At 45.5% G+C, this 26,895-nt stretch overlaps 1 protein-coding gene and 1 pseudogene across 2 annotated transcripts; both read left to right on the top strand.

Annotated features, from left to right (window-relative positions):
* Window positions 1-10,550: 10,550 nt before the first annotated feature.
* LOC120644873 lies at window positions 10,551-13,275 on the top strand (annotated as a pseudogene). Its single transcript, XR_005663969.1, has 3 exons — window positions 10,551-10,833; window positions 10,980-11,109; window positions 11,290-13,275. The product of XR_005663969.1 is annotated as an F-box/kelch-repeat protein SKIP11-like (transcript).
* Window positions 13,276-19,311: 6,036 nt separating this feature from the next.
* Window positions 19,312-21,086, top strand: LOC120645819. Its single transcript, XM_039922555.1, has 3 exons — window positions 19,312-19,932; window positions 19,984-20,818; window positions 21,049-21,086. The coding sequence occupies exons 1-3, from the start codon at window positions 19,312-19,314 to the stop codon at window positions 21,084-21,086; spliced, it is 1,494 nt and encodes a 497-aa protein (XP_039778489.1).
* The last annotated feature ends 5,809 nt before the right edge of the window (window positions 21,087-26,895 follow it).

The raw sequence follows: 26,895 nt of genomic DNA, 5'->3' as shown, positions 1-26,895 counted from the left end.
TTCCAGAGGTTTATCTATGCCGCTAGATGTACACTTAAAGGCAGAAAGATCTACTCCATTTGGCCCATACATAACATTGTATTCACCATAAAATACTTGAAACTGCATCTTGCTCGACATATCTGTATATCACATAATACTTATCGAGTTATACTCTTTACTTCACTTCCTTATTCAATAATCCGTAAAAACTAAGTATGAAATTCAACTACAACGTATAAGTATTCATAACTACGTGATGACACTCAAATTCTATACTGCATATGCCAAATTATAATTAATTTATAAACACGTCTCTAATAGTACTGCAATTGTAATAATAAATGCGTAGTACTAATTTTCTAAACTAATTTACTACTACGTAACTACAAACTAACGTATCATTAAACTCCTACTTAAATGGTTCTAATATACCACTAATTAAATTAAATTACTCACCCCTACTTAAATTACTCATACTTAAATACGTAGTACTTAAATATAACAATATATAAACTAAATGTACTAACCTGCAGATCACAAGTGCTGAATCCGACAGGGCTTCGCCGCTTTCCTTCTCCTCACTCCTCTCTTTTTTCTGGATTTTTGGTGGAATTTTCGGGCTCAAATGAGGAGGGAAGGGGAGGGTAGGAGCTTTTATAGAGGGGCTTACCCCGGTCGCCCGCGGGGGGGGGGGGGGGGGCGACAGGCCCCCCTGCCGTGCCCGTGGGCCGGGCTCAGCGGTCGCCCAGGGGGGGCGACAGGCCCCCCCTGTCGCCCGTTGGGGGGGCGACAGGCCCCCCCTTTTTTTTACTCCAGGGACTTCGTTGCAAATTTGAAAAAAAATTACATTTGAACCCTGTCGCCCCCCCATAGGGCGACCGGGGTATATTTTTGAAATTTTCCAAAACAGACATATATTTTTGAAATTTTAATTTTTTTTAAATATAAAAAAGAAAAAACCGCTCCCATTCGGGCCTTATTTGCTGACCGACCAGTGTTCGGCGATGGACCGAATGGGCTTTTTAGTGGGCCTAAAAACTTGGTGACATTCAGCCCAACCGTGGCCATGCCAATTTGTTGTTTGGGCCGCCTCTTCCATTTTTTTTTTGTCTCTGTTTTCTTTTTCTCTCCTTAAAGGGAAAACCCTACTAAAAAATCTTAAAGAAAAAAAAACAACATACTACGTTCTGTTTTGTCCACGCACACACACAGAACAAACAAAATTCGATCACATCATGTGCATGTCATTTGAAGTCTTCTGGTGATTAGTTAGTTGTGCACAGCACGGTAACGCAAATGCTGACTTGACTTCAATGGCTGTAAAATTATTAGTGGCAACACAAGTAATAAAATCGAAAAGGTTTTTGCTAGCTGAAACATTTGCCAGCATGCTAACATAACCTCTGTAAATTGGAAATCATTTTTACCTGGCTCGAACTCGATCGGCATATATTTTTCACTTCAATAACATACTAGTTACTGTGCCTTCCTATAAAAGGCTTTGAAAGTCACGCGCAGCTGCAAAGTGATCGAAGGAGGCCGATACAAAGTTGCAAACCATAGCTTGTCTGAACCCGTTTGCCTTGCAAGAAAAGATTTTCTCCCTTTTCTCACTTGTAGCACAATTTCCCTCTTGCATTGTTGGATAGGTTTTTGTCAACAAAAAAAACTTCGGTGACTCAGAAACTCGGCGCACGTACATGTTGTTGACGTGCATGCTCTTCTAACGCTGTTTGGCTTCTAGCGACTTGTACCTTTTTTTATCTTTCTTTAGGTCTCCTAACGTTGTTTGGCTTCTGGCGACTTGTCCTTTTTTTTGTCTTTTGTTTGCAATGTAATGGTTCTATATGGCACAAATCACTTATCTTTTCTATATGGCACAAGTAATATGATGTGCACCCTTTTTTACCTGTTATAGTCTAGAGTCGAGCCAAATGGAACACCAAATAAAAAAAAAGGCGATGGTAAATTATTTTGGAAGTAATTAAAGAGAGGTTACCATGGCTGCGCTGAGAAGCCAACCCTTAATAATGAGAAGACATTAATCTAAGTTTTCAACTATGTGTGTCAAGAATTAGCGTTGATAGCCATACAAATGAACTTAAAAGGGAATCCAATTCTTCCTAGCTAATATCACTAAAATGGACAAATTCTCTCTCTCTCTCTCTCTCTCTCTCTCTCTCTCTCTCTCGCCCCCCCCCCCCCCCCCCCCCCCCCCCCTCGAGATGGTGAGGAAAGCATCCGTCTACAATGATGCAAGGGAAAAAGGCTACTGACCAACTGTTTTTGGAATATTTTGGTGACCGGGGAGAGTAGGAATTCGACCACCTTTTCCTGCCGAGGCATTTGTACCCTTGCGGTGGGCCCCCACCATGCGTCCTTTCACCATCGAAACCATGAGCGAGCGTCTTGGCATCGCTTTGAGGTGTTCTTGGTTTCTAAGCAATCACCTTTGCCTCTTTACGTGCCTTGCCAAACTACAAGACCGTCTTTGTTGTTTCTTCCTGTGTGTGCTTCATGGAAAAGGCAGCTGGCCAGATCTATGAGGGTTGGCTTGGGTGCCTTGCAGACTTTAGGGTTCTTGAGTTGTCATGCCAAGCTAAAGCATGGGCTCAAAAAGACTTTCTGGATCGGAGGAAGGGCAAAAAAAGAAAAAGGTGTCATGGATCACTTGTGTTTTCAGTGTTGGATATCAAGCTGGCCCTTTTTAGATGGAATGGATTAACTTCTATATATGTGCACAACAAAGAAGCTAGTTTTCTTGATTTGAGAGCACCTGATTTAATTTTTTTTACCAGTAGTAGGTGGTCAATTAACCATGCATGCATATGGTAAATATGCAACCCCAATCATTTGCGAAAAATGACCATGCATTCCGAAGGGTGGAAAAGGATATGATACAGCAGCATCATGCATGCATCAAATACCAATCAACAGCCTCATATGTCACTGTCATCAACTAGCCAAAAGTGGTTTAAGAGTGGATTTACGCCCCCAATCCACTCACTCCCCTCCCAAGACTAACGAGAAACTAACCATGCACTCCCCACAAACGTCCCTGGAACTCGTCATGTTGACACGTGTCCCATCACCACCTCATGCATCACTCCTAATAAACAAGTATTATATTATATGTCATGTTTTTTTTGTATTGGTAGGTGGGCCAGTGCTCTCCCAGTGGACACTTGTTATTTTTGCATTGGTAGGTGGGGCAGTGCTTTCATACTATATATGTATACTCTTGTATGCCTCCTTTTCGAAACAAATTAGGGAAAATGGAGAAAACCGAGCAATTTTGGACGATTTGAGAGTCAATAAGTATGTATCCCACGAGCCCCTTTAGTCACAACGAAGGATTAATTAGTTCGTACAAATATGAGATGAATTTTTCATGTTGAAGGAATTTTATGAAAAATAATTTTCTTTACGATGCCCGCTCTTATATTGAATTCTTGTGTTTTTCATGTGCTGCATTCAAACTGTTATTTCTGCACTCATTCTATTGGATTCAAGCGATATTACAGCATAATATTATTCCTAATTAAGTTTTTTCATATTGGATCTAGCACTTCAAGAGAAAAATTGCGTGCGTTCCAAAGAGACCCTTAGCAAACAATTTGGTGCCCTGTAGCTAGGTACAAAGATCTCCTAACGAACATGTACACACATTTGATTTCTTTTCAGAGACTAGCTGGCTAGTAGCAGTATTATTATTGTTCTTACTACATGCATGTACACTCTCTTTCTAATAATGAACAATTTGGTGCCTCGTCATTGTAGTACTCTCTAGCTAGTGACGATGACCACTTATTACAAACTATGAAACTCTCAAGTGTTATGGCAGCTAGTGCTCTTGGTTTTACGCTTCCTAATCCAAGAATTGGGGCCCAAGCAAGCAAGCTAAGCACACTGTAGGTCATGACACTGCCATGCCATGACCGTGACCAAGCGGAGTTTGGTGATGCTGATCGACTACTAATCGCCTTTGTAATGAGAGATCGAGGTCAGAGAGCTCGCTGCGTAATCCGATGCGACGGCTGTGCGTGGAAAGTGATCGAGAGGCCGGCCGGCCGGCCTATGGGCAATGATTGTGTTTCTTCCACGACCGAAAGCTTTGACGCCGGCGTCCGATGGTTGGATGATGGAGCTGCCTAGCTCCGATGGAGATGGCACGTATGTGGGACGACTGGGAGAGAGCTAAGTCTAGCGCGTGCATGGATGGATAAGTTCCTGGCTAACCTATTTATTTGCTGGTGATTTGGACGTCACTAGCATTGTGTGATGGGTGATGATTGTTCAGGACCTTTGTGTTTTTGGCCCTTTATCTATTGACTATGTCAAAGCAAGCGTTCTATATATGTACATCTACTCGTGAAGTGGCACTTCGATCCCTCAGTTCGAAAATGTATGTTATTTTGGTTTTACCCTAAGTTAAACTTCTACAATTTTGACTAAACTTCTAGAAAAATATATTACTATATTTAATACCAAACAAACATACTACATTACTAGCAAGATATATTTCACGGTGGATTTAATAAAACTAATTTGATGTCATAAGTATTGGTGCGATTCTCTCTAAATTTAATTGATCAAAGTTCAAGTATGACTTAATTAGGGGGGGGGGGGAATCTAAAATGGGCTATGTTATATTTTAGAATGAAGGGAGTATAATTTAATATAGCAATTCAATTGTTCTTTTTTCCTCTCCTCGGTGAAATCTATCGCGGGCCAAATGCTGACACACTTCTTTAAGAAAATACCCTATGTATATGTTTTACATGCACGCACGCTCCTACATATTCTATATGTCCTAGTTATTATTTTAATGTTCATCCACCAAGACTTAAGAACATAACATAAATTATGAGAAGAATAACAAGAACACATCATGCTCTCTAGATCTCTCTAGCTAGATTCCATTTCCATATGTGTCCATGAGGAAAGCAAGGTGCCCATCCATCTCTTCTGGCAACCCATGCCACAGGCGCCCAAAGGACTCGCTCAAACCGGCACAAAAGCTAAAGCGTCACGAACCTCACCATAGCGCCCAGATACCTCACCGCACAAGCCAACCGAACCGAATCAACGCCTCAGGTAGTCAGGTGTCCATACTTGTCCTCTTTTCCTGTCTGCGGCTGCCAATCAGCCTCCGGTTGCTTTCAGCGCAGCAAATGGAGTTTTGCCCTCCTTCATTCTCTGATGACCTCCAATAATTCCACTTTTATTGAGCATCTATATATACTAACATTGATGGATATCTCCTTCTGTGCTGGCCTTTTCCGCAGCTCGATCGAAGGATCATCACGTGCGACGGGTCTCGAAAATTAAAGCGCGCTCGATCGCGGTGACGGTCTCATATAGTTTGTGGGGGGAAGCCCTTTCTTAAGATACCTTATGATGCGAGTTCGGAAAATAGTGTTATTTATACACGACGACGTTTTACATACGAATGATGCCTTCTTTAGTTAGCCAAAATGTGCTGAATATATTAATTTCCTTTCGGTGTTGGTCGAGCTGCGTGTGTGGACTTGCTTCCAATATGGGGCGATGGCTTGGTCCTTTTTTAGCACGTGAGTGTATTAGAAACACACGTTCTCTTTAGTGCTTTAATTTGGCAGTGCACTTGTCTGCATTTGCAATGGATCATCGCTACCAATGCAAATTAATTAGTCCACGGGTCATGCTTTGCGCCATAAATTCAAAGATGGTATTCTTGTTACCAAATATTCAAATGATTGGGCTTCTGTCAAATATTCTACGATGTGTGTGTACGCGCGCGTGTGTATTATCGATATTAATTAGCATTGTGTAACCATCCTGAAAGAAGTAAATACTCTCAAGGATAAATGGATAATGTATCGATCAGTCTCCTGCACTTCATTCACTGTGGTGCACGAAGAGTCATAACCGGGAAAATCATGACTTAAGAAAGGCCTGCATACAGCACTCTGTTGGGCTGGCTGCGGCTGGTGGCTGGTGCTGATTTGTTAGGAGAGAAAAATACTACTGGCTAGCTGGTGCTGGTGGCTGTTGCTAATTTGGTGTGAGAGAAAAACATTGCTGGCTAGTTCCAGCAGAACAGAGTGGTCACAAAAGGTTTGTTGAAGTTAACTATTCACTCAATAAATTAATTCTTATAAGCATGTTTTAGTTCTTCGCAAAGGAAAAAAAGAAAATATGCTTATCAGTTCTCCATTAGAAATTTCTTATTAAATGCCCAAAACCATTTCACAAAAACGTTATATCTGGTCAAATAATTATATTTCCAGTCAGTTTATCAGAAAAAAATTAACTGACCCAAGGGGCATTTTAAGATTATATTTACATGGGAGCAAGGATGATTCTCCCTATTTTTTTTCTTTGCACTTTCTTTTTCTCAAGTTCGAGGTTGTATGTGTGTCAGTCATGAGTCATCAATCGTACTACCTTAACAGCCAAAAACGGCAGCTCGTACATAGTACACTGTCAAATTCTACCTCCTTTTGGGGCTGTGTTTAGTTGCAATTTTTTTCCGAAAAGTGTTTGCGAAAAATACTGTAGCATGTTTCGTTTGTATGTGGTAAATATTGTCCTACCATAGGCTAACATGGCTCAAAAGATTTGTCTCGCAACGTACATCAAAACTATACAATTAGTTTTTTTATTTACCTACATTTAGTACTCCATGCATGGGTCATTTGATATATTTAATGTTTCGATGTGATGGAAAATTTGGAAGAGTCGGGCGAACTAAACACAGCCCGGGAACGAAATACGGAGTAAATGGCATCCCATTTCTTAACTTGATAAAAAAGGAGCCCTGAGCTTCTGACGCCTGTACCTTTGTCCTTTTGGCACTTGGATGATGCAAAATGCTAGGACCACACAACAAGTGCTGTGAGGCGCACAAACATACGGCATGTAAATTACAATGCCCCAAATAGCAACCAGTGGATTGTTTTCACATTTAAATAAGAGTGATCTTATTTAAGGAACTCAAGTTTACAGTTGATTCGTTTAGCCTTCAAACAAGCATGAAGGATCTATTTTACTAAGAGAGGGCACATCCAAACGTTTGAGAATAAAAAGAAGATCATGGCATGGGAAATTTAATATATGCAAACACCCACACCTATCTTGGACAACATTTGTTTTCTATTTGTAGGTACAACTCATGTAAAGTTCATATAGTAAATGTTTTAGTGGAGTGTACGACTTGTTCATAATAAAAAAAACTTCTTAAATTCCTAGGAAAGTAGAACCCCACATGAGAAAGGACAACTAATCGTCAGATCAAATGATTTCTTAGATTTTTGGTACTTCCTCCGATCCATCCCAAAGTATTAATCATTTTGGTTTTTTTCTAGATATATTGGTTTTACTATACGCTTAGGCACGAGATATATATCTAGATGCATAAAAAAATTTATGCATCTAGAAAAGTCAAAATGACTAATAATTTGAAATGGATGGGTAGTTCCTTATTTCATTTCTATACACATGCATGCACAAGATGGGCAATGCACTCAAAGATTGCGGCTTGACTCGAAGATCAGTGGACATTCTAGCAGCTTAAATGCTATCCACGGTACAAGTGCCCAACTTGTTATATTTTGGGTTATGAAGTCACAAACACAGAGATATCGTTGCTTTCATCTAATTAAGAATGTTAGTTTATGAATACCACATTGTGTACATGCACAAACATTTGCCGGCCTAGCTACCTGCTAATTTATATACATACTTTTCCTCAGTGACTGAAGTCGGTGCATCATAAGTCCTCGTACCTTCTTTTTCAATACAATTCATAGTGTTCCCAAAATGGATGATGATACAGGTATTGAACGGATTAGAAGTTGTTGCTATAAAGAATTAGAAGGGCCGCGTCAATTTATTTTCGTACCAGATAATTGTGGGAGTTATGTTTCCTTTTCACGAATGTGCCTTAGCACGTATTTTATTAAAAGAAAAGCAATACGATCGGTACAGATTTTAAGAGGCATAGGCTATTAAGGCGGTTACAGAGCATCACCAAGCTAGTTGTAGGCGACCCAACACAAACAAAAATAGTAAGAACAACACGGGAGGAAACACACTCAAACCCACCCAACCTAGACACGATCAAACATCTGAACCTATACTAAGATACAATAACGCCAAAGTTGCCTAAGGTCTCTAAGCATAAGGTGGCAAAGCATCCATCCAAACAACATAAACAAGGTGGCAAAGCATCAACCTGAAGCGATACGACCAACACGACGAGACGATGATGGCAAAGCATCCGCCAGATCAAGCAATCAACTGCAGCAAAGTATCTACTAGTGCAGAGAAGGGCGGCCAAGCATCCACAATACGATGACAACCTAAGCAACATGGACAAAGTGGTTAAATCAAATCGAAGACAAGCATATATATAGAAGAGCAAACTCCCCCGAGGAGAGCTGACGAGCACCACTAGGACAAAAGACTAGACGGAGATAAATGGGGACGATGTTTGGCAACAATCCGATCCCCGAAGTGATAGCAACGACATCCGGTAGAGCTTCCAAGATGAGGCCTCAAGGGAAGGGGTGACGCCACTAGTGCTGTCATCATCTGACCAACAAGGTCAATACGTTTTCCTGGAAAGCTCACCAGAGAGGAGGGAAAAGAGAAACAAATGAAACCTTCAAGAAGGTAAACGATGCCAGAGAGCATCGCCGTCATTGTCCCGCATGGTCATAGGCTTTCGCCTTCTCAATTCCCTCCCCGAAATACACCGCCGCCACAGGAAACATTAGCCACGGGAATGAGGAGTGTCACCACAATGCGAATCAGGGCAAACTGCAGGCCAAACACCCCCACCAGTAGTAGAGGGCACCTCCACCCAGGGGTATCGGCCACCCGGCAAACATGATGGCGGAGCACCGAGCCCCTGCCTCACGGCCGCGGCACACCCCAACCGCACGGCCAGCCCCAGGAATGAGGCGGGCGAAGCTGAACCGGTAGGGTGGTGCAGATATGGCTGCCGGAGTGGCGGTGGCGCACCTTGGCCGCGCCCCCAACACACACAAGGCGGTGGAGGGCGGGCAAAGGGGCGGTGAAGAGAACCGGCCAGGGGTGGCGCGGATCCCACCGCGTCCTAGGAGGCGGCGATGCCCCCAAGTTGTGCAGAAGGCCCGGGCGAGACTGATGTCGTCGAGGTAGCTCCCCCCTCCCCCCAAAGCTAGGGATGCGTAGATCTAGCCACAGGTGGATCTGCCACCACCAGCCAGTTGCCGGCGACCGACGGCGGACAGGGGCGACCGGAGACCTAGGGTTTGCGAGGGTGGAGTGGGGAGGAGCAAGAGGAGGGAGAGATAGATGAGGAGGGGTTTTGGCTGCCACTGCAGTGGCCGGACGCCGATGACGGATGCGGCGGTCGGAGCGTGGTTGTGGAGGGGCCGGCATCTAACTGCGCGCTTGCCGTTATGTCGCCACTCGAGCGACCCGGGGTCAGGCTAGGGCGTGTGAGTTACGTTTTCAGTGCAATGGTTTTCGAAATTCCTTTGGTCAATCCTTGTATCGGGTATGCAAGAGCAAAGATATGAACTTTAAAAATATATGATCTTCAGATCTTGTGGCGGTGTGGCGCGGACCTGCGGCGGCGGCGTGTGTGTTAGTTACAACTTTTTCCAATCTCGTGTATGTATTGTAATGTTGGTTCTCAATAAAACTAAATTATTCTACAGTGACAATAATATTGGTTTTCAGTAAGCAATAATATTGTTCTGTCTAGATATAATAGTATAATTCATTAATCAAACTTTTTTTTTAGCATATCACATTTCCCCGTAAGAAATAACATTTTTCTATCTAGGCATAACAGTATAGTTCATTAGGAAATTTTGTTGAGTATCTCACACTCTATTTTTTTCATTTTTATGTTGTTTTAAGCAATTTTGACGAATCAAGTAGGAGGTGGCAGGCACATTGTGCCGAACTTGAGTGGGAGAATATGCACAACCGCACAAGAAATAAAAATGCAAAAAAAGCAAATGTTTTCATATATATTTCAATGCTAAAGAAGATAGAGTAAATTAAATACATACCTCTTTATTTCTCCAAACATGAGAAAATTTAGTAGAACGAAAATATACCAAATTAATATATCTCTAACATTAATAGAAAACATTAAAATCATTTATAGGCACCATCTATGTTTCTTACCTCACCATTAGTTGGCATCTAAAGTTGTCACTATATCTCTAGCAATTAAAGCTTGTGCTAGAGCCACATCTAATGCATATCCTTTGCCATAAAAAACAGCTAGAAAAACGACGCGCCGAATACATGTCAATCCATTTCCAGCATTGATCAACAGCCAAGAAAACACCAACACACATCATCAGTCTATCTCCAGCAATTAATTTTCAGGCTGACTCCAACAATTTATCGTCACTCTAGCTCCAAAACTCCAACAAACAAAGTTGGAGTCTGTTTTTTTTTGAATCTAAATAAAGTTGGACCTCTTCATGTGCGCCTTGTGACATCCATGGATTTTAGCAAAACGATAAAGCCTAAGCACCAATATAAATACTGGCCAAAGGCCAAACCTTCTCCATCAGACCATCACCAGCTTCCACTCCCTCCCTTTCACAGTTGTAGTTGCTGATAGAATACAAAAACAGGGGAGAGAGAGTAGAGAACAAGTTTGATAGAGAGAGAGAGAAGAAAGGGGGAGGAGGGAGGGAGCAAAAAACCGGGTGAGGGGAGGTGGGGGAGAGATAAATAAAACACAGCGAGGCCTCTGGCTCGGCGGCGCCCGGGATGCGGCTCCACTGTTCTCCTTCCGGCGGCGCGCCGCTGCGGGAGGCGCCAATGGCGCTGGACTGAGCTGTGAGTCATCCGGTGGGTTGTCTTGTCTTTCCTTTTCTTTTGTCCCTCGATTTGCCGGCGAATTTCCGTGATTTCTTGAGTTCCCCGGTGGCTACTTGGGGATATTTTTCTCCTGATTGCTCCTGATGAAAAGATTGGATCTTGGTGCTGCTTCTCAGGCGGCGGCGGCGGTTGAAGGTCAGACCTTGCCGGTGGAATGCACGGGCGGCGAGGCGGCAAGGCAGGTTACTTCTCGCACAATTCGAGATCGGTTCCCCTGATTGCGCTCATTTCTTGATTGCTTCGGTGGTAAGATCGGTTACTGGTGTTATTTGCGTTCGTGATTTGCTGCGTATTTGGGGGCAGGGGAGATTTGGTTGGAGTATTTGATGCAAGAATTTCGGTGCTCTGGATCTTGCAGCCGAAACGGTTGCCGTTATTCGTGGTTTTGGGTTTTCACCTGACCGTCGTGCGCTCTCCTACTTGCAGGCTCAACCCTGAATTTAAGGAGGGAAAAAAGGGACGGTTTCCAGTTTGCAACTAGTTTGCTTGTGTAGATTTGGCTGCTGGAAGATTCATGCAGCCTTTAGCATTGCTGTAGAGTCGTTGTGAAGTTTGAAGGCTGTTCTGGTTATGTTGGGTGACCAGCAGGTATTGGCCATAGATTCAGCAACCTCATCAAGCTCGGCACCTGATTTGACCCTCTCTGAAGAGCTCACTTCTGGAAGCAGCAACTGTGTGTCTGACTGCAGGTGTCTTGGGCAGAGAAGGGAAGACAGGTGGAGGCTCTGGTGAATTGTTATAGCAAGAAGAATAAGGTTGGCAGTGGTTCAGGGAATCCTGCAATCGAATCTTGGGGCTCTGAGATGGAGGATGCTGATCAGAATGGTGAAGTCAACACAAATGAGCTCATCAACGGGATCGGTCGGGAGTTGACCATCTCCTGCTTGCTCCGTCTTCCCCGGTCCTACTATTATGATGTGGCATGTGTCAACCGGTCTTTCTACTCCCTTGTAAGGTCTGGGGAGCTTTATAGGTTGAGACGGGAGGCCTGGATTGTCGAACAGATGATCTATTGCTCATGCAATGTGCTCGAGTGGAATGGTTTTGATCCATGCCGCCAACGGTGGTTCAGCATCACTTCCATGCCTGCCATAGAATGCTTCACACTTGCTGATAAAGAATCCCTGGCCGTGGGCACCAATATCCTTGTCTTCGGGAGGAGGGTGGAAGCCCATGTTGTGCTGAGGTATAGCCTTCTAACCAACTCCTGGACAACTGGGGAGATGATGAACACACCGAGGTGCTTGTTTGGCTCAGCAAGCTTCGGTGAGAAGGCTATTGTAGCTGGTGGTATTGGTGAGAATGGTACATTGAGCTCTGCTGAGCTTTATGATTCTGAGATGCAGACCTGGACCACTCTTCCAAGCATGAATAGGGCGCGGCAGATGTGCTCTGGTTTCTTCATGGATGGCAAGTTCTATGTCATTGGGGGGAAGGCAGAGAAGCACAATGAGATCCTTAGTTGTGCTGAGGAGTTTGATTTGGAGAATGGCACCTGGCGATTGATCCCAGATATGGCGCGAGGCCTTAATGGTGGGAGTGGTGCTCCACCTCTTGTTGCTGTTGTGAATAATGAACTTTATGCTGCTGATTATGCATCAAAGGAGGTTAGAAAGTATGATAAGGAAAATAATGCTTGGATCACTCTTGGATCATTACCTGGGAGGTATACATCAGTTCATGGCTGGGGCTTGGCTTTTCGCAGCTGTGGAGATATGCTCATTGTCATTGGTGGAATCAGTGTTGGTGGTAGTGGGGTGATTGAAATTTGTTCCTGGGTACCCAATAATGGACTGCCTGATTGGAAGATCATTGGCACCCACCATTCAGGAAGCTTTGTATACAACTGTGCTGTGATGAGTTGTTGACATACAAGGCTATTACATTATCAAAACTGTACATCTTGACCAAAAGGAAGGATAAAGAAGGCAAATTCTGCTGAGCCTGTTTACTACATGATGGGGAATTTCTGCCCCCTGGCATTTTAGGCTGAGCTGAAGGTTGGATAGAACTTTCTCATGTAGCTTCTTACTGCTTATGTCTAATCTCTTTATTTTAATTCCATTTGGAGGGCCTGCAATTGCACATGCAGTGCAGCATTAGATTAATAATTTGGTGCAACCTCAAACATTTTGATCTTCCCTGGGTACTTTGATCAAAGTTTCTTAGCTCCAGAGAGTAGCCTTACATTGGCAAATCATTTGCCCATAGATTGTAAGAAATAAAGGAAGAAAGAAATATGTCCTTGTTGACAATCGTCGCCTTTTCTCTTTGTCTTTACTTGGTTAATAGTGACCGAATATTGGTGAAACATTTCCTTGAATTTTATGTGTAGAGTATGAGTACTAATCAGTTGTGCTGTATTATGATACTGGTGATGTCTGATTTATTGATTCTGTCTCAAGTTTGCTTCTTGAGAGTGGAAAGCTTGTTTGGTCATTGTGATCTAACATTCTAGTTTTGGAATGTGTGAATGTCTTGGGAGATTAGTTGGCACTTAAACTTACTCTATATATTTTTGTTAGATCTCTTTCCTTGTAGGTTGCTAATGTAGTGCCCTTCCTCCCTTTCCCCTCCCCCCGTCCTTCTCTCTAGTTATTCCATGCTGATATTACATGGTCCTGTGGGCAGCTCACTGACCATTTACATGGATGATGGCATTAAATGGATGCTGCGTATATGTTATTCCATGTTCAAGATGATCCTAATTGTAGCATTTGAATGATAAAACTGACATGCTTCTAAAGTTTCAATTCCTTCGCAACCCAGTTAGAGGCTTGCAGGTTAGATTTAAACTATACTACATATTAAGGAATTATCACTAGCATATGTTTGGTAGCAGATATGCATTTTTGTAATCGATAAATTAAGTACAAATTTATTGCTAAGTTCTCTTATCATGAATTGTCTATTTATTTTGCTGAGTGTCTATGCTTAGCATGGAGGTTTAACATTGCTACAGCTATTATTGGCATTCAAGTTTACTCTATGACCAAACTGGCTAATATCTGATCGTATTAATAATGTAAGGGTTCCCTTCTGGTAGAAGCTCCCTGACTAACCTTAACCTATTGTGAGGCATCTTCTGGTTTTCCTATGATGGACGTTCCGTTAGGCATTTGATTCCTGCTGATAGGTATACTGAAGGGGCAGTTAGGTGAAATATATACACGATAGATACTAGCAAGACATAAATTTTCTGTATGCATGTGCACATTTTGTTAATTATGTACACTTTTACTGGCTTTTGTGTGCTTTACTGTATGCTGTGCTTTCTTTTGTTTTGGTCCCCTTTGCACGCTCATGCTTAGTTATGTTATTCTTCTCATATCAGTTAATTCTGTTGTGTAATGAGTTCCCTAGCCAGATCCTTCAAACATGGTGTATTTTATTAATTTATATTGGATGAATACAATTTTTGAATTATTCTACATTGACATGAAATTGGATACTAGTGGTGAGCAGAAACGACAAATTTTACTGTAATCATTGCGGAAGTCTGTTCCTGTTTCTTCTATTGAGAATGATCTTATATTCCTCTGTCCATTAAAAAGGGGATGTGGATCGCTTTGCACTACCGATGAGTGGCAGCATACCAGTTTCTAAGCTGTAGGGGTGTCTTAAAAGCACATTAGTGTTAAAGAAATGGTATAGATGAGTTCACATGCTTTTTTTTGTCCAGAGACAGCTTAAATATAAATGACCTGCAACTTTTGCACAATAGTCTGTGTCTCTGTAAGACCAAGTTTCTTGGAGGATAGATGATCTTTGTGAAGCTTTTGGTTTTTTTTGGAGGGATTACTATGTTGAAGTGACCATCTGAACTGCTAGCATTTGGCTATTTTTTCCACCTGTCTGAGCATATATACCTCTGACATTTTGTGGTAATATGGGGAGGGATTCCTTATTGGGACAACATTGTCGTGGCTCTAAGAGGAGGGCCACAGCCGGGTGGCGTAGTGCACCCGCCTAATCCCAAAGGGTGTTTACTCGGGAAAGTGCAAGCTATTCCTCAGATCTACTCATGGAGCAAGAACACAAGAACACGAGGATTTAGAGTGATTCGGGCCGTCGGAGCGTAATACCCTACGTCCACTGAGAGTTCTATTGCTCTAGAGTTCGTGGATGAGTCTATCCTCTGCCTCTAAGCCCCTTTTGAGACTTGAGTCCTTCTCTAGCGGGCGTCCCCCTTTTATAGCGCAAGGAGCACGCGTACACAGGCGTTGGACCCCGACAGGTGGGCCCAACAAGGATGTATAGTTTACCATCAAAAAGACATTAACAGTGCCTTGTGAATCTCTTTCTGGATACGCTTCATCGCCCTGTAGACTCTCTGACCGAGGGGGGTTTTCACATGTCCCATCGGCGAGGCGCCCGTTGAGGCGGTGTAGGTTGCGGCGTAGAGTGTTGGGTCTACCGTGTAGGCGTTATGATATTCCGTCGCCGAGCTGTCGTGTCTAACTGGCGTTGCAGACTGACGCGCGTGGCGTGGGTGGCGCCAGCGGCTGCACTGTGCGCCTTGGTAACGCGCGATCAACAGTACAGCCTGGCAAAAGTCGCCTTGGGCTCTGCTGTGGCAGAGCGCACTTACCACCTACCGCATTGAATGCGGTAGGTGGGCTAGTCTTCCCGGGGAAGCTTCGCGGCTGTGCGCGTGCCTGCACCTGCGGGCACGTGGCGGCTCCGGACCCCCTCAAGCGGAGTGTCTGTTCCCTCCCCGTTGAGGGGTCCGGATAGTATATGGGGGTCCGGGATCCCGTGGAAGGTCCGGGGCCCCCGGCTATTTTGGCTGAGCGCTCCCTTCTCCGGGACACGTGGCGTCACCGGACCCTTCCCAAGCAAGGAATGGGTCTGGGGCTGCTGACCGGGTGAGAAGGGCTTCGGACCGCGGGGGTCCGGCTGCTCAAGCCGTCAACGCGTAGTCACAGATAACTACGAGGCTCTTGCCTAGACACGGCAATCACCTCTGGGACGCGTGGTGACACCGGACCCGTCCCAGAGCGGGAAGCGGGTCTGGGACCGTTGGCCCGGTGAGGTGGAGTCGGACCCCAGGGGTCCGGCTGCTCAGCTCCTTAGGGCGTAGTTACGGATAACTACGCGAGTCTTGACGCAGCAAGAGGGGGTACCCTAGTCCAGAGGTACCGACAAACATTTCTAGGGAACAAGCCCATTCTGTGGATGTCATGCATTTGTTAATACTTTTAAATGTGACCATATTTGGATATGTTTCAGTGGTGTGCATGAGTTCAGGACATTATATCTTTCCTGAACTGTGAAGATTTGCACTTAAAATTTTGTAAACATGTAGGTTCATTAAACAGTTAAGGCATCTCTAATGTTTTGAGCAAGGTGTAAAACATTTCTGATCAATAAGTACCACCTCATTGAGTTGTGCAACGGCATAGTTTATTTGAACCTTAAGTTCATTTTGACATAAATGCGACATGTAAGAAGTCAATGGCTCAATGTCTTAGATAAATTATTGTTCTGGTTTGTGCGCTGCCTGTGGAATACTGGAATATAATTAACAGAGCCCACAAAGTATGGTTAAAATGAACTGCAGTTTAGTTAATCATTCTAGCTCCTGTTGTAGAAAGTATTAGAACATTTTTTGGTAGCATTTCTTTCTTTATCATTTACATCCAAGGTAAATTATGCTAATATAGGATACATAATGTGCACGGAAGAATATGTTTCAAATATAATAGAGGTAAGATATCTTGTGTTTCAAAAACAAATCAATCTGGTCAGTTTACCTTTATTACTGTTTATCTGAACTTAGTTGCTTCTTAGTTGTTTTTGGTTCATGCTATCATATAGGATTTAAATGCTTTTGGCCTCTCTCAGCTGTCTCCGGCGGTTAATGACTCTCCTTTCGACGCATGGTGGGAAAGGGTGGCAGCAGCAGTTACTGGAGATGTGCAAAGAGGGCTAAACTCGCTTATCATCCTTGGTGCTTGGTGTATATGGAAGCATAGGAATAACTGCGTTTTTAATGGGGCTTCCCCAAGTGTTGCCAGCATGCTAAGCATGGCTAGAGATGAGGCTCATTTGTGGACCCTGGCAGGTGCCAAGGGTCTTGCCTCTCTCTCGGACAGGGTTGTTGGCTAGGATGTTCTTGTCCAGGGTCTTGGGTCGATCTTACATGTAACAGGCGATTTATTCCCCCTCTAGTTTGGGTGTGTATGGGTGTGTGTGGGGGTCTTTCTGTATGACTCCAACCTTCTTCTATTAATACAATGATACGCAGCTCTCCTGCGTGTTCGAGAAAAAAAAGATTTAAATGCTTTACTTACAATTTGATTTTGGCAAATTGTCAAGACCCCATTAACAACACTGTGACATTTGGGTTTGATGGCACACTTTCTCCTTTTATTATTTTCCCTCTTTTGGTACCTTGTAACATAAATTGTATTTTTTTTGCGGTTTATATCTGATACAAACTTCGGTTTCTATTGTTGAATTTGACATCGAATAGCATCTTTACAACTAATCTGTCCCCCATTCTCTGAACACAGTATTAACAAAGTGGTTGGCTTTCATCTGGTCAGCTCTACTTCCAAAGTAATTTCTAGAATGCCAAGTTTATGTTCATGTTCTTTTATTGGGACAGAATATCTATGGATTGCTCTTCTCACTAACCAAGGGAAAACACCTTCTTTTCTAGGGATAATTTCAGTGGAGAACAAACTAAAGCATGGAACAAGTATATGGCATTGTGCTTCGCCTGGAGAACCAAGAAAATTAAAGCAGAAGCAGAAAGGACAAGCAATCAAACAAATAATGTTACAAGTGCGACAAGTCTCTAAAAAAGAATCGAATCTGTCCCTACATCTGATGGAAATGTTCTTTAATTACATGCTGTTGATTTTTTTCCCACTAATTGTTTAATCACAGGTTCCTCATTTCCTTCATATGTGATGCAGGGCTCAAGTTTGATAGAATCTCCAATGTAACCGCTCCATTAGCTGCATCTGTCTTGGTGGCTACATGGTGGTGATGGTTTCGATGGCAAGTATCCAAACTTGAGCACTATGAATAATCTATGCAGGGCAAATCAATGATGAGTATGCAAAAGCTTCTTGTTTACACGTCTGAGCCAATTTAGTCACAGTTTGTATGATGTAAATATGCAATTTGGGTATTTTAGAAATTCCTCTCCAAAGCAAGATGGGACATAAAGTTATCGCTAAGGAATTTGTCCTGCGCTATACTGTTCTTGATGCACCTACTTTGGTGCATAAAGTTGCCAATGTCGCTGCTTTATGGTCATGATGTGTCTATATTTTGTTGGTTTATAGTCCAATGATGTGTTCCCCCCTATTAATTTGCTCAGGTCACAACCTAGAAAGTTAAATTAGATGCAACTCAATGGGCTGAAGGATGTGTCAATTAGTCAATTATTTTGTGGACGTTGCCCTTGTCCTTGAGAAGGGAAGTCATTACCAAATGTATTGAAAAAGGCCAACTGAGTCAGACTCAAGTGAAGGTGCCTCAGGACTCAGGCCAGTCTTGGTGTATCCTTCACTTGCCATTTGCTGTAGAAGGCAAAAGGCGATGCCAATAGGCACTTCAAAATTATGTCGCAAGCTTATTACTCTGTAACTTCGTTGGTGTTGTCATCTCAGGAAATGGATGAGTGCAGGTTACCAAACATTACATGTTGGAAAAAATGGCGCTCTTGCATTGGCTGCAATTACAGGTTGGCAAGTATCTATGACTTTAGTTCCCTTATGGTCCATGCTCATTGCATCTAAACTGGTAAAGTGTTGCATGGTGTGGCTGTGGCATTCAGGTGCCCCTTGTGCTTTTGCAGTTCTTCAGTTCTTTTTTAGGGAAAAAAAGGCAAAACCTTCCTTCTTTGATTGCAACTTTGTGGTGTGTATGTGGACAGTTGAGTGCTTTTATCATCACCACTCCAGTTATTCTGAATGAGCTGCTCTCCCAACTGCTAGACTAAGGTTGCATATATGCACATGGATTGAGATGTGTATAGTTTTTTCCTCATTTAGGCTACAATCCAATTTATCCAGCCTTCTCCACATATGTGAGAATTTACTGTTCCAAATCTGTTAATCCTTGTTGTTAGAATGTATTGATGTTATTCATTAATGCGTCATTAGTATTGGCTTATTGGGCCTGATGGGCTGCGCTGCAGGGGGCCATGCGCCCAGCTCTGCATGCGCCAGGCACCTGTGTGTGCTTTAGGGTTTTGTGTTGTGTTAGGCAAGGATTCTCTAGATTGGATATTTCCTTTTAGACCATAGCTGATCCTTGCCTATATAATGTAACATCCCGTTCATTGGAATACAATCACAATTCCCGTGCCTACACTTTCCTTCATGGTATCACGAGTCTGGGTTTCCATCCCGCCTCACCTTCCGCAACCCTAGGGTGTGCGCCGCCCTGGCTGCACCCCTCCCCTCCTCGGCGGACCTCCTGCGCGCCATGGCCGGCCTCACCGACCTTACTGACGCGACTCCCGCCGGCGAGATCGACCCCGAGGCCTCCAAAAGTGCTGTTGAGCGCGCTGCGGAGGCTGAGCGCCTCGAGGCCGCGCGCGCCGCTGCCCTAGAGCGCGCTTCGCAGGCCGAGGAAGAGGCCGCAGCTGCTGTGCGCGACCGCGATGAGGCCGCTACACGCGCGCGTGCCGCTCTCGATCGCGCTGCGAAGGAGCGCGCCGCTGCTGCGGCTTCGTCTCCTATCACCGAGTCCCCTGGAGATGATGCCGGCGACTCCCCCAAGCCCTACGCCGGCAAACAAGATCTTCAGGACGCTCTTCTTCTCCATGAGGCTGCCGCCATCATGAATCTGCACGCCCAGGCCGTTGGTGTCCAGAACATTCGCGGCCTCGTCCCCATCGTCCTCGACTCCTTGGCGGACAACTACTCGCGCTGGCGCGAGTCCTTCCTCCTCACCCTCGGTAAATTCTCCCTGCAGGATCACGTTCTGTACGATGGTCCTGCCCCTGCTGTCCCAGATTGGATCCGGATGGATTGCGTGGTGTCGTCGTGGATCCACGGCACCGTCTCCTCCGACATCGCCGATGCCCTAGACCGCGGCTGCACTGCACGCGCCGCCTGGCTCGCTGTCTAGGACCAGTTCCTTGGGAACAAGGAGCACCGCGCCCTCTACCTCGACGCCGCCTTCCGCGACTTCAGTCAAGGCGATCTCAGCATCAACGACTACTGCTCCCAGTTCAAGAAGAAGGCCGAGAAGCTCCGTGATCTTGGCGAACACATCACGGATCGCACTCTCGTCCTCAACATTCTTCGCGGCCTCAACGAGCAGTACTCCGTCGTCGCCTCCCACCTCAGGCGCGGACGGCCCTTCCCCACCTACGCCGACGCCAAGGCTGAGCTGCTCATGGAGGAGCTCTCCCTCAAGCATCGCTCCACCGCTCCTGCTACTGCCCTGGTGGCTGCTGCAGGCGCTTCGGCTTCAGCCCCTCCTGCAGCGCCATCTGCATCCGGCGGTAAGCAGCAGCAGCAGCAGCGTCGTGGCAAGCGCGGCGGCCAGAAGAACAAGACCGGCGGCTCTGGTGGCTCCAACACCTCATCTACCGCCGGCCAGAAGGCTTCTGGCGCCTCTCCAGACGCTCCCCGGGGCTGGCCATCTTTCTACAATCCCTGGATAGGGATGATACAGATGTGGCCAGGCCCTCGTCCACCCCTGGCGCCCATCCCGACGGCGCCGCAGCAGCCGCAGCACCAGCAGCAGCATGCGCTGGTCGCGCAGCAGCACCAGCAGGCGCCTCCCGTGCCCTTCCAGCAGCCTGCAGGTGCTGGACAGTGGGCCTCTCCTGTGCCAAACTACTACAATCCACTGGTGGGATCTCCCACCTGGGATCAGCGTTCCCTCGCCTCCGCCTTCAGCACCATGACGGTGACTCCACCTTCCGACGGTGACTGGTACTTCGACTCTGGGGCTTCCTCACACATGGCTTCCGACGCCGGTATCCTTTCTCACTCAACCCCTCGGTCATCTTCTCCTTCCTCAATTATTGTCAGTAACGGGTCCCTTGTTCCTGTTATTTCCACTGGCTCTACCACTCTTCCAGGTTCTTTTCAGCTTCATAATATTCTTGTTTCTCCTGGGCTGATTAAGAATTTGATTTCTGTACGCCAGTTCACTACTGACAATAATTGTTCTGTTGAATTTGACCCTTTTGGTTGTTCTGTGAAGGATCTTCCGTCCAGGAGCGAGATCATCAGGTGCAATAGCTCCGGTCTGTTATACCCCCTGAGGTTTCCTCCAGCCACCTCCTTCGTCGCCGGTACCCCGCAGTCGCTTTGGCATCGCCGCCTAGGTCACCCTGGTCATGAAGCTTTAGCTAAGCTTGTGCCTCATCTTCCATCATGTACCCGAGATATTAGTCCTACAGTTTGTCATGCGTGTCAGCTTGGTCGTCATGTTCGTCTACCTTTTCCTGTATCGACATCTAGAGCTACTCATAATTTGATCTTATACATTGTGATCTGTGGACCTCCCCTGTTGCGAGTATCACTGGTTACAAATATTATCTAGCAGTGCTCGATGATTGTTCTCATTATTTGTGGACGTTTCCTTTACGCCTCAAGTCTGACACCTACACTACTCTGACTAATTTCTTTGCCTACGTGTCTACCCAGTTTGGCGTCACTGTCAAGGAAGTTCAGTGTGATAACGGCCGCGAGTTTGATAATTCTAGCGCCCGCACGTTCTTCCTCACCCGTGGCATGCATCTACGTATGTCCTGCCCATACACCTCGTCTCAGAATGGTAAGCCCGAACGCATCATTCGTTCTACGAATAACATTGTTCGTTGCCTCCTTCTCCAGGCCGGCTTGCCGCCATCCTACTGGGTCGAGGGTCTTCATGCCGCCACCTATCTTCTCAACCGCCTACCCACCAAGACGCTTCAGTACTCTACTCCACATATGGCTCTTTTCGCCACATCCCCGTCTTATGAGCACTTACGCGTCTTTGGTTGCCGTTGCTATCCTAACCTGTCAGCCACAGCACCTCATAAGCTAGCACCTCGTTCTGTGTCTTGTGTCTTCCTTGGCTATTCACAACACCATAAGGGGTACCGGTGCCTTGATCCTATTTCTAAAAAGATCATTATTTCTCGGCATGTCATTTTTGATGAGTCCTCCTTCCCCTTTCTGGAACAGCGTCCGACCGCTGCTCCTCCGGCTTATGAATTTCTTGAGGATTTCACTAACACGCTACTGGCACCAATTGGTTCCCAGTCTGTTTTTTCTCCTGCAGGTTCACCCTTAGCTTCGGTTGCAGCCTCCTCTGGTGCCGACACTGGCATCCGTCCCACAGCCAGCGCGCCGGCTCCTGCTGCGCCACACGCGGCCACGGATGACTCCCTCGCTGCGCCACGCGCGGCATCGTTTGGGCCTTCTTTAGGTCTTTCTCCACTTGCTGCGCCACGCGCGGCACCGGCTTCTCGCGTGCCACGCACGGCCACGGACGTCGCCTCTTCACCACCCTTCTCTCCTGTGGGGACCCCCTCGCCAGCGCCAGGCGCGGCCATGAGTCCTTTCGCAACAGGAGTACTGGACAGCTCGGCTTCCTCGCCTGCAGCGGTCGCGGCTTCACCACCGACGCCTTCCAGTGGACTTCGAGACATCCTGCTGCCAGCTAAGGATGTTCGGTTCGTCTACTCTCGACGCCCCACGGCGCCCGCTCCAGTGGAGTCTGCTGATGCTCCTGCGCCCTCCCTGCCCAAGGGAGCTGTTGCTGTTCCTGAGCGTCCATCCAATCAGCACTCCATGGTGACTCGCGCCAAGCATGGTTTTCGTGTGCCCTCAGTCTTCCATGCTTCCGTGCTCAGCCCCATCCCGAAGACTTTCCGAAGCGCACTTGCCGATCCTCAGTGGCGTGCTGCTATGGAAACTGAGTATGCTGCTCTTGTCCAGAATCACACCTGGGACCTGGTGCCGCGACCTCCGCGGGCTAATGTGGTTTCTGGCAAGTGGGTTTTCAAGCACAAGTTCAAATCTGATGGCAGTCTGGAGCGTTATAAAGCTCGTTGGGTTTGTCGTGGTTTTACTCAGCGTCCTGGAGTTGATTTTGGCGAGACTTTTAGTCCAGTTGTCAAACCGGCTACTGTTCGCACTGTGTTGTCTCTGGCTCTTTCTCGACACTGGCCGATTCATCAGTTGGATGTCACCAATGCTTTTCTTCATGGCACCTTGACAGAGACAGTATACTGCACACAGCCGTCTGGATTTGAGGATCCCTCTCAGTCTGGACTTGTCTGCCGCTTGAACAAGTCACTCTATGGTTTGAAGCAAGCTCCGCGTGCCTGGTACAGTCGATTTGCCAGCTATCTGCTATCTCTGGGATTTACAGAAGCCAAGTCCGACACCTCTCTGTTCATCTTTCATCGTGGCACGGACATGGTTTACCTGCTTCTCTATGTGGATGATATTGTTCTCACTGCTTCCTCTCCGGATCTCCTTCGGCGCACTATATCAGCTTTGCAGCGGGAGTTTTCAATGAAGGATCTTGGTGAGCTTCACCACTTTCTGGGGATGCATGTTCAGAAGGTTGCCGATGGTCTCTTGTTATCCCAGCGGCAGTATATCTTGGATATTCTTGATCGGGCTGGTATGGCTGATTGCAAGCCTTGTGCTACTCCTGTGGACACCAATCCGAAGGTCTCAGCTACCTCAGGCGCTTCTGTTGCTGATCCTACGGATTTTCGGAGCTTGGCTGGTGCACTTCAGTACCTCACCTTCACTCGGCCGGATATTTCATATGCAGTTCAGCAGATCTGTCTTTATATGCATGATCCTCGGGAACCTCATCTTGCTGCTCTTAAGCGCATTCTGCGCTATCTGCGCGGTACATCCTCTCTTGGATTATTGATTCGACCATCTGCCAGTTCTGAGTTGATTGTCTACTCCGATGCTGATTGGGCAGGCTATCCGGATACCCGAGAATCTACTTCTGGGTATGCTGTTTTCCTTGGAGATAATCTTGTGTCTTGGTCTTCCAAAAGACAGAACACTGTGTCCCGCTCTAGTGCTGAAGCTGAATATCGCGCCGTTGCTAATGCTGTGGCAGAGGTTTCTTGGCTGCGTCAGCTTCTTGGTGAACTTCAGGCTCCACTTCGCCGTACTTCTTTGGTCTATTGTGACAATATCAGTGCCGTCTACATGTCCTCCAATCCTGTGCAGCACCAGCGAACGAAACATATTGAGATCGATCTTCATTTTGTTCGAGACAAGGTGGCTGTTGGTGATGTTAAAGTTCAGCATGTTCCGACTTCGTCTCAGTATGCGGACATCTTCACCAAGGGGCTTCCGTCTTCCATCTTCACGGAGTTTAGGTCCAGTCTGAACGTCTGCGGTGCCGCCGATCAGACTGCGGGGGGGGGGGGGGGGGGGGGTGTTAGAATGTATTGATGTTATTCATTAATGCGTCATTAGTATTGGCTTATTGGGCCTGATGGGCTGTGCTGCAGGGGGCCATGCGCCCAGCTCTGCATGCGCCAGGCACCTGTGTGTGCTTTAGGGTTTTATGTTGTGTTAGGCAAGGATTCTCTAGATTGGATATTTCCTTTTAGACCCTAGCTGATCCTTGCCTATATAATGTAACATCCCGTTCATTGGAATACAATCACAATTCCCGTGCCTACACTTTCCTTCACTTGTTTCTATCTATTTGTGCCCATCCATCATCCAACATTCCTAGGAAATTATTGGCACATTAGATATTTCAGAATTTATAATCCAAAGGGCCCTGTGGTCTCCCCTTAATGCGATATTCTTGCCCTCTCTCTTAGTATCTTATTTGTCCCATAGCCTAACATATTGCACTATTGCCCTCTAAACATCCTTGTGATATGGCAGCCTGTTGTATATCAATTCAAGTGTCTTTTAGGGGGCTACAGGTCCAGTGCCTATCCATTCGATATCATTCATAGCCCTTTATTAGTTGATGGTGGTTGCAACACAATCATTCCTTGATCACCAAGTCCTGCAACTGAATCCAAAAAAAAAATAAGTCCTGCAACTGAATCCTACAAAACCTCAGAAAAATTGTAGTTGATCTTCACAAAAGGCAAAGTTTCTTAAACCATCACACACTTTTTCAGGGGAGGTTTTAGTTTGTGGATGTTGCATGGCACCAAGTGGAGAGCAAGACAAAGCCTTATCTCTCACCTTATTATTTTTCTTTTCGAGAACCCGCGAAAGACAAACAACATTTCTCAGTTGCGGTTAGTTGGCGCCAAAAGATTAAACAAGAAATGTGCCGCTGAAGTTGACGTGTGATTTGTGAGAGGAACAATCTCTCTTGTCTTGTCCAATTGAATAAAAGAGGAAGAGGAAAAGGGGAGGTAATGGACGATGGTGAAGAGGAGGCTGTCCGTGTCATGAGGATCGCACCAAGCCGGCTCACCGAACTTCCCCTGTTGGAAAACGACGCCTGCTTTGGCACCATCGGCTGTGGCAACTTGGCAAATGGTGGCCTGGCTCGTGCTCATGGAATGGCATTTTTATTCCAACCTCTACATCTGAAGCAGTATCTGAAGATGCACTCAGCCGTGATCTTCACGATAATTCAACGTATTTGATGGGTAACTTTTTTTTTGTTTTTTTACAGCAGACTGGTACAGGATAGAACATCAATAATTGGTCAGAATGTTCCCTTGGTTAGTTCAGCATCAGTACACACCATAAAAGTAGAGAAGAGCATCGACATGGCACAAATCATGCGACCGTGCAAATGACTGGCAAAGCCTGACAATAGTAGTAACAGTGAGTTGAAAAAATAATGCTTTTTTTAATCCTTTCAAGAAGATAGCAAGAAGCCAACATGGCAGTTTCACCTCCTTTAACGCGATATAATGTAATAGGGTTCTCCTAAAAAGAATTAGACAGTGCATCGAAGTTCAGACAGTAGATGTTAAGATGTCAACAAACTCACGATAGCTTGAGCTACCTTACACAGTGAAACAAAAGAAAGCAACTATCTACAGGACGGGCTGTTAAAATTCTGAAATGCAACACAGGCTTTGTGAACCTCAGGCTGGGCTACACATACCGCTCACATCCTTAACATCTTAAGGCGATTACATATCGTTAAACTACTAGGCTCTCTTGCATTTTTCCTCTTGGTCCTTACCACAGGCATAGCCACCAGCCCACTTGACTCCAGTTCTTCTGGTTCCTCACCCTACCAGGGGGACCGCCACCACCCAATGGGCCTTGTCAATGACAGTTCAATGTGCCTCTCAGACTCGACACTCACCATAAACAAGGGGACGTTGACAATTCACCTGTCAACCCTGCACAGTGATCCAAAAGTTGATAATCAATGTTTCACAAAAGATACCGACTTGACAATGTAAATGATTATAGGATCGCCAAGAGTAGCATGTTTGCATTATGCTATCAGTGGGTTAACCAACAAACAGACACACTGGAGCTGAGCATCAGGAAACATTGTTGCATCACTAAGTTTTCAAGAGACCACTGGCTCCACAGTTCAATCTAACAAACACAGAACAGTGTGTTTAAAGTTTTATAAACGTTATCCTAGACACCCTAAACCATAAGTCCATAAGGAACTTGCACACATGACAAGGCAAGAAAGAAAAAACGCCCCAAGGAAGAGGCATGCGGTGATGGTTTTAGCACAAAGATTGTTCCGGTGAACGTTGTCCAACATCCGCTAGAGTAATAGATTCACAGTTCAACACTCATCAAATGGAGATAATATGAACTAACATGGATACCAAGTGTAACAAAAAGGCTGGCTGGAAAGCAAATGCACACTTAGCCAATGGCCAGCCCAAAACGGCCAATATGCTAACCACTAATACTAACCAACAAGACAACAAGTGCTAGAAATCATTTACTGTGCAGATACAACAATAAGAAACAAGATATAAACATTTTACTACGATACTACTATCAAGACGGAGAGTGATATTGTAAAGGATTAAGAGGTAAACACTAAACACATTGTCCCTGTACCAGCAGTAAAACACTAGGATAATCAAAATGTGACTAAGGTGTGGATCAC

The sequence above is a fragment of the Panicum virgatum genome, chromosome 8K (genome assembly GCF_016808335.1).
Source record: "Panicum virgatum strain AP13 chromosome 8K, P.virgatum_v5, whole genome shotgun sequence".
Lineage (NCBI taxonomy): Eukaryota > Viridiplantae > Streptophyta > Magnoliopsida > Poales > Poaceae > Panicum > Panicum virgatum.
The sequence above is the reverse complement of the archived record's forward strand: the minus strand, read 5'-3'. Positions and strand labels throughout refer to the sequence as shown.